Source organism: Primulina eburnea, chromosome 5 (assembly GCF_022965805.1).
Source record: "Primulina eburnea isolate SZY01 chromosome 5, ASM2296580v1, whole genome shotgun sequence".
Classification (NCBI taxonomy): domain Eukaryota; kingdom Viridiplantae; phylum Streptophyta; class Magnoliopsida; order Lamiales; family Gesneriaceae; genus Primulina; species Primulina eburnea.
The window spans coordinates 5,362,260-5,370,499 of record NC_133105.1 but is presented as its reverse complement, the minus strand read 5'-3'; the positions used below and the strand labels follow the sequence as shown (position 1 = coordinate 5,370,499).

Here is an 8,240-nt window from a genome sequence, read left to right as displayed (position 1 = left end):
AAATAGAGTTGTGCATGAATTTGAAATTATTATTTATGTTATTGAATTGTATTTTTGATCTTATTTTTTATTTTACTGTGATTTTGGTTTTTATGTATTTTCAATTATAATTCTCAATAATATCTTTATTTTCTTATTTTTAGTAATTTTTAATGTCATAGTGATATAATATTAATATGATATCGAAAAAATAGAAGGTTATATTAGAATATTCTACTAACTAAAATATATAATAAATGAAGTAAAAAAATTGAGTGTACAGTGTTCCGTAATTATCTCAAAAAATATGAAATATAAAGTCATTGCATTTTCAAGAAAATTCACCTTCGGTCTCGGCGGGTCCCGCAATAGCATACCGCCTCCAACTAGTCTCCCCCTGCTGCGGAAAATTCGACCCTGCCCCTGCAGGCAGTGCCTGCAGGGGCAGATCCAAGGGCCAGAATTTTTTTGGCCCTTGGTTTTTTTTTTTTTAAAAAAATTCCCCCTCCCATGAAATGATCTGGACCATTGATTGGGTGACCAAACCCCCTGCTGCTGCCTATAAAATCCCTCAGCCACCGCCTGTGAAATTCCCCAATCTCTTTCCTCTCATTTTATTTCGGAAGAAGGTTTTCTTCGCAGCCCTTCTTCTTTTTCTTTCGTATTATCCATCAGTCGAAGGACATCCCACTTCTATGGGGAGATTTTACTTGCATGTTGTACTCCTGATTTTCTCAAATTCCATTGTCTCAGGTACCTCCATTGACTAATGATGAAGATTTTTCTTGATTAATTAATTTCGGGAATTGGCAATTTAATGTTGTGACTGTGTCAGTTTTGATGAATTGACGCGAGTTTTTTCTATGATTTGCCGCTTACAGGAGTATATTCAGCTGGTACATTCACATTCGTTAACAAGTGTGCGTTCACGGTCTGGCCAGGCATTCTATCGAACGCGGGTATCGCATCTCTCGAGCCAACAGGGTTCTCTCTGCAAACAGGCGAAACGAAAATCATCAGCGCACCGGCGTCTTGGGGTGGGCGTTTCTGGGGAAGGACACAGTGCGATTTTGACTCCACCGGGAAATTTTCTTGCGTCACAGGGGATTGTGGCTCCGGAAAGGTGGAATGCGCGGGGTCTGGCGCTGCGCCGCCTGCAACTCTGGCGGAATTCACCCTCAACGGCTACGGGGGGAAAGATTTCTACGACGTCAGCCTCGTGGACGGGTACAACATCCCGATGCTGTTGGTGCCTCAGGGCGGATCCGGGACGAACTGTACAAATACGGGATGTATAAGGGATCTGAACAGTGCTTGCCCGTCTGCCCTCCAGGTGATGAGCTCCAGCGGGGAACGCGTGGCGTGCAAGAGCGCTTGCGAGGCATTGGGGAACGACGAGTACTGCTGCGTAGGCGCGTACGGCACACCGCAATCCTGCCAGCCGACTCAGTACTCCCAGCTGTTCAAAAGCGCGTGCCCACAAGCATACAGCTACGCTTACGATGATTCCACCAGCACCTTCACATGTACCGGTGCCGACTACATCATCATGTTTTGCCCTTCACCCAACACCAGGTACTTTTACCAAATTGCCCATTTCACAAGAGGAACAAATATTCATAATTTTCGAGTGATATTTTTAGAAACCAGCAGTCCATTTTTGTAATTATCATTATCGCCGACACATTTTGCTTATACGAAAAGAATTATTAATGTAAGCCGACACAACTTGGTTGCCCCCCGTCAGAAAACTAACGGTCATTTCACAACGTATCTGTCATCTCTGACATACAAACTATTATTAAATTCTTCATTTTTTTGTGCAGTCAAAAATCCTCGTCGGCCGGCCAAAATGGATCGGAACAACCCATAGACAGCGCCATGGTGTACCAAGGCGCATTGGACGTCAGTGGCGGTGCACCACAGCCCACGTATGGTGGTGCCCTAGTCATCGCTGCGGCATTAGGGCTCTTGCGTCATCTTTTGTAATTTCAGTGGGCCTGACCTGATCTAATCCTGTCGGGTTATGGGGGAAGAGGTTATGTGGGCCTCGTTACATCGTCTGGGCCCGAGATGAGGGGCCCATGTGACGAAAAACTCGATCAGCTTGAGTCATCTATACAAGACCACTCGACGAAAGGCAAAAAAATAGATGGAATAGTAGAGCAGAAAAAAAGGTTGCTTAGTTTTGGTGATAGATAGAAAGATAGATAGCACTAGGAATATGGTAAAAACACGTTTAAAGTCTTTATTTTGTATTTTTAGATTAAATTCATATTTTTTTTTTGATAATGGGGAATGAGAGGAATATTTATTTGGTAGATTAGGGATTATAAAGATAATTTGGTGGGAAAAAAAATTATTTCTTTTGTTTACGTGCTCCTTAGTGAAGAAATTTTATTTGATTGATACATCATCTTTTGCCAGTGTTTTAGCATTTTACACCATTTAAACTATAAAATCCAACAATATTTATTATTAAAAAATACTAAGAAAAACAAAATGATCTTATTTAAGAATGTGAAGACACAATAATTATTAATACGATTTAAAAATATTTAATTTATATGATTTTTTTTCTATGATAACAATATTACATCTATATTATATATTAAAGTTAAATCCTTCAGTGGTATGTTGGTGTATCTTATCATTTTTATTTTACATAAATTTTATCTTTTCAACTCCCTCTTTCTTTATCTAGTTTTTCAGTCAATCAAATAATATAAATTATTTAACGTTTAACATATTTATAAATTAAATTAAAATTAATTTCTTATGATTAAATAATTATAATAAAAAAATTAAAATTTATATAAGTTAATGCAATGTGTGGTCTACCAGATCCTCTGAATCCAAGGGTGGAAACTGGAAATATAAGATATACAGGAAACTGAAATCATAATTGTCGAAAATCATGTGGCTAACTTGCTATGTAGCAAAACATTGTCTATATATCTGTGTTTGATTCGATGGAGTAGAAGAGTGATAGATTAATTGTCAGAAATTTGATTCTTTCTATAAACAAATTTTAGTTTGTCGTACAATCTTTATCGAATACAATTTATCTGACTAACGTGATTTACATGTTATTGTATTAATTCAAATATTTATTCGGTCGAAAAATATCTGATGAAATAATATGGGTTTTTAAAAAAATATAGCCTAATCAATGTAACAAATATAATAAATTGGTGCTAGTACTAGTAAACATGGCGGCAATTAATCGCGAATCTCAAAGGATAGTTACGTCGACAGCCGACACTAACTAATATATGTAAATATTAAATATTTGAGACAGATGAAAAAATTCTGACGATATATGTAAATTTAATTTAATTAATATCTTATTCTTGTATCAAACGATATCTACAAAATATTTAATAAGATATTCTGAAAATATAATTTTCCCATCGAACTAAGTTCAAATGAAATACTCCATTCATCAAATTAATTTATGTTCTAAGGATGAATATGACAGCTCCGGTTCATTTTATTTTTTAAACATCAAATTGCAAAAATAAAAAAAATTATATAATTTTTTATTTAACTTCTTTTGGTGGAAAGTGCTCGGGGACAATCAATTGGAGTCATCACTCGTTCGATGATAAACTTTGGATTTAATAATTCATAGGATAAGTTATTAAATAAAATGACGATTGATCTTATAATTAATTTAATTCATATTTCTAATAGTTGGTAAAGGTCGTGACTCGTGACATTGCTAAGCAACTTGTCAACAATTATTGTACTATCAGACATCACAAAATTTAAGAAAATTCATTGAAATTATTTCATATCTTCCATGCACAGAATGAAATATATGTTTTATTTGGGACAAAAATTTGTATGAAACGGTCTCACGGGTCGTATTTGTGAGACGGATCCCTTATTTGGATCATCCATTAAAAAGTATTACTTTTTATGCTAAGAGTATTACTTTTTATTGTGAATATGAGTAGGGTTGACCCGTCTCACGGATTAAGATCCGTGAGACGGTCTCATATGAGACTAACTCTTTATTAGGTTAGGTATAGTTTGGTACACTGGATAAGACACAGATTGATAAATAATCGTCTTTATCACATGTTTGGTACCTTTTTAGAAAATACAGTGATAATATCATGGGTCCTTGATAAATAATTTTATACAAAGATAAAATATCTCTTTTATGAGATGTGATAATTTTAATTTAATGATAAAAAAAACAGCACAAATGACTTAATTGCCCTCAATATATAAAAATCATAAACCCTATATATGATCAAGTTCTAAATCAGTATAACTAAGTTGATAATTATATAAATGATTTTTATAAATCTCTGCTAGTAGGTAGAAATTAAATCAAATAAATATTTTTATTTATTTTTATATGTTGTATAATATGATAATTATATAAATAATTTTTAAAAATCTCAATAAAATTATTAATATCACTCGATTAACCTTAAAAATTGATATTTGACTTGAATCATAAAATCAAAGACTCAATTACGAAATCGATATTCACAATTTGTAAGCAGTTTCCCATAAAAAAAAATAATTAATTGCACTTTCCGACGATTCAATGACTTGCTAACTTAAAAATGCAATTTATAGACATTTTGAGTGAAACAAGTTATTACATGTAATTGGAAAATTAAACCTTACATCCATTATCAGAAAAAAATGTATCCACGAAGTTTCCAGTTATGTTCATCGACTATTTTTTTAATGTTTTCGATAGGTTAATTACACACTTCACTCTAACGTTTATTTATTTATTTATTATTTTAATGCTTTAGATATAATTAATAATTACATTTCATATAACTATTAGGTCAAAGAATGTATATGCAAAAGTTTAGATTTAGCGTTGAAGCGAACGTTTGACTAATAAACATGAATTTGATTTATCTTATGAATATTTTTTCCAGTAATTCTGTTGTACATAGTTTGTCCAGTGTAGTTTATCTGAATAACATATGTATACAGTATTGCATTACTTCAGAAGTATACTCAGCAAGAGATAAGTGACTCTCGACGGCTCAAATGTATGCATACTTGTACCCGCGGTCGCCTCCTTTAGTAATTTTTTTTTTAATCGAAACACATCTTTCACATATCACCCCGGTTCAGTGGATTCCCGGCGTCTTGTGTTTTAAATTTGACAAATTCGAGGCACCCATGCATTTGCCAATATTATTATTATTATTATTATTTGTTGTGGTTATTATTATTATATATGATCTTTTGTGCTATATATGATAATTTTGTTTTAAGAAATGTTTTTGAAAAAAAAAACATATTTGTGCTTAGACTCTGATTGAGATATATAATTTCTGGAGTCTTCTTTAATTCGTGTATTAAAAAGTAATAATCTGATAATTCTCTATTATTTGATTGGCTTCAGCCATCAAATTAAGGTAGGTCTCACCGTCTCAGTGCTGTTGATCTAACCTATTTAACTTTTTTCTGACTTTATCTCATCCGGATAGTCCAAAGTCTCGATAGTTAGCTCTCGGTCTTCCAGTCGAAAATATATATAATGAGAATTTTACTCCGAGGTTGATTCATGTTATAACGAATGACATATTAGTTTTTCAATAAATTAACATATTTGACGGTCAAAAAAATTAAATCAGTTATAATTTATAAATATACACATACGAATTATCACAGACGTGGGTTGCTATTATATATATGTGTGTGTGTGTGTGTGTATTTGTGTGTATGTATGTTCGTACATATTAAAGTATACATTCATCAAAGATTCGAAATTTAGTTGTGTTTATGTCCAGGTAACTAGAATCTTATAATTATCAAAACTAGGCCAAATTTAAGGAATGTAATGAGTTGAAACCGTAAATTATTATCTATTTAATTAATGAGTAGGTTTCTTGTAAGATAGTATTATGAATCTTTATCTGTGAGATGGATCAACTCTACCGATATTCATAATAAAAAGTAATATTCTAATTAGCATAAAAAAATAATATTTTTTCGTGGATGACCCAATAAGAGATATGTCTCACAAAATACGACCGTGAGACCATGTCTCATACTTGTTTTTGTCTTAATTAATTAGCACCCAATGTAGCGCTATTTATTAAATATTCAGCGTGTGATCTTACTTATAATTTATTCAAGATTTTGGATTAAAGAGTAGATAATACAATAATCTGTCACTTCTTTCTCACGTAAATAAAGCAACATGTTGGCTCCTTTTTGACCATATAATATACGTACTTATATAGATAGAGTTTCCCATGCATAAATTAAATTAGAATATTTCATTTTTTTAAAAAAAAAAAACTAGAAATTAAGAATCCAACACCTTTCAAAAAAGAAAGTCTTAAACAGAGTCCTAGAAGTAGCTACAAAATAGAGTCCTAGAAGTAGAAACGTGTTGGGAGAAGAGCCTCACCGCATTCCTTCGGCTGTTTCGTGAATGTTCGATTCGTTAGCTCGTTAACTCTTTGTTAGCTTATATTATTGTAGAATATAGCTCAAGCAAAACATAACATCAAAGCCCGTAGTAGTATATTAATCTTTTAACTATTGTATTGTTTCAAACGAACTATTAAGGATTGGTACGTAACCCCATAATAGACACATCTAATGAAAAAATTCATTGTGTTAATTCCACTTCCTACTCACGGTATGCTCTTTATGACCCCGGCTTATGATTTCAATGCCATGTATTTAGCTATTGAGTCTCAAAGTTAATGTTTTTATGTGATCGGTAGCGTCAAATTAAAGTGAAGGAAATAATCTTTGATGAGCAAGCTTTTTGATACTTTAGGCTTTTGTAAAAAAAAAAGGTGAAGATTGGTACAAACTGCGACAATGGTGAATTTTGGAGTAGCAATTTTTTTGGGGTACTTTTTTCTCCTTTTACGCTGTTATCTATGTCGGATGATGTATACACCACAAAATTAAATCTTTATTCAGATTTGAAAACATTTACTTGGGTCCTTGCTTTATATAAAAATATATTTTTATATAAAGTTTTTTTAAAAAGAATATTAGTACTTCCACACATTCAAAATATGACTAACTAACCACTAACTTTTTTTCCTTTCATATATACCTAAGAGTGAGTCTCATGTGAGATCGTCTCACGGATCTTAATTTGTGAGACGGGTCAATCCTACAGTATATTCACAATAAAAAATAATACTCTTAGTATAAAAAGTAATACTTTTTCATGGATGACCCTAAATAAAAGATCTGTCTCACAAATACGACCCGTAAGACCGTCTCACACAAGTTTTTGACAATACCCTAATATATGTAAAAATAATACAAATGGACAGTTAAATTTCTGAATAATTCCTTTTTTCCTCAATGATAAGGGACAAGATGCTAATTAATTTGTTGAATAATACAAATTTTATGGCCACAAAAATAATTTATCTAAAAAATGTTTTAAGTTACGATGGAATTACCGATCAACCCATTTCTCTTTTGTCATATATTTTCGTCGAATCTAAACCATTTTTACATCAAATTATAAATAATCAATTCATCCAATACACATTGAAAAACAACATTTACGAATAACATATATAATCTAAAAAAACAAATTGCCTACTTTTAAATAATGTGACCGCATTAACCATTAATTCTTGAATCGGTTTCGGCCATTCTTTTCTTATCAAATAGAATGTCAGAATACCAAATCTTTAGTGACAGACCTTTCAGTGAAATCTTATCCTAAACAAACCCACAATCCTCTTCATCTATTACTATAATTGCTCCTCTTTTTCCCTTTTCTTTTTGCATGTTGGGCTGCTGAATTGGTTAAAGGGGGACGTACGGACAATGAATATTAAAATGTGAAGTAAGTATTTTGTAAGACGATCTCATGAATTTTTATCGGTTAGATAGAACAATTCTATCGATATTCACAATAAAAAGTAATACTCTTAGCATAAAAAGTAATATTTTTTCGTGAATTACCCAAATAACAGATCCGTCACACAAAATACGATATATGAAACTGTCTCACAAAAAACCCTTGTTATTAATTTAAAAAAACTTGTGGCCCACTTCTATTCCAAGAATCACGCCTACATGTAAAGAAAATGTTAGGTACGTGTGAGGGTAGTAGAAGACTCCTCTTTACACGATATCACCTGGTGTTTGTGTTGAATATTTTACCTTAAATTCATCTTTCTCCGACCCAATGACGATTTTTCAGACAACGTACTTTTGTTAGAGTTATGTTGTATATACAATGAGAGTTATATACGGTAACATATTGCTTTTGAGTTTAC

General features: G+C 32.4%; 1 protein-coding gene across 1 annotated transcript; it reads left to right on the top strand.

Annotated features, from left to right (window-relative positions):
• Positions 1-552: 552 nt before the first annotated feature.
• On the top strand, positions 553-2,264 carry LOC140832640 (thaumatin-like protein 1b). Its single transcript, XM_073196759.1, has 3 exons — positions 553-732; positions 861-1,554; positions 1,806-2,264. The coding sequence occupies exons 1-3, from the start codon at positions 675-677 to the stop codon at positions 1,966-1,968; spliced, it is 915 nt and encodes a 304-aa protein (XP_073052860.1). The 5' UTR covers positions 553-674; the 3' UTR covers positions 1,969-2,264.
• The last annotated feature ends 5,976 nt before the right edge of the window (positions 2,265-8,240 follow it).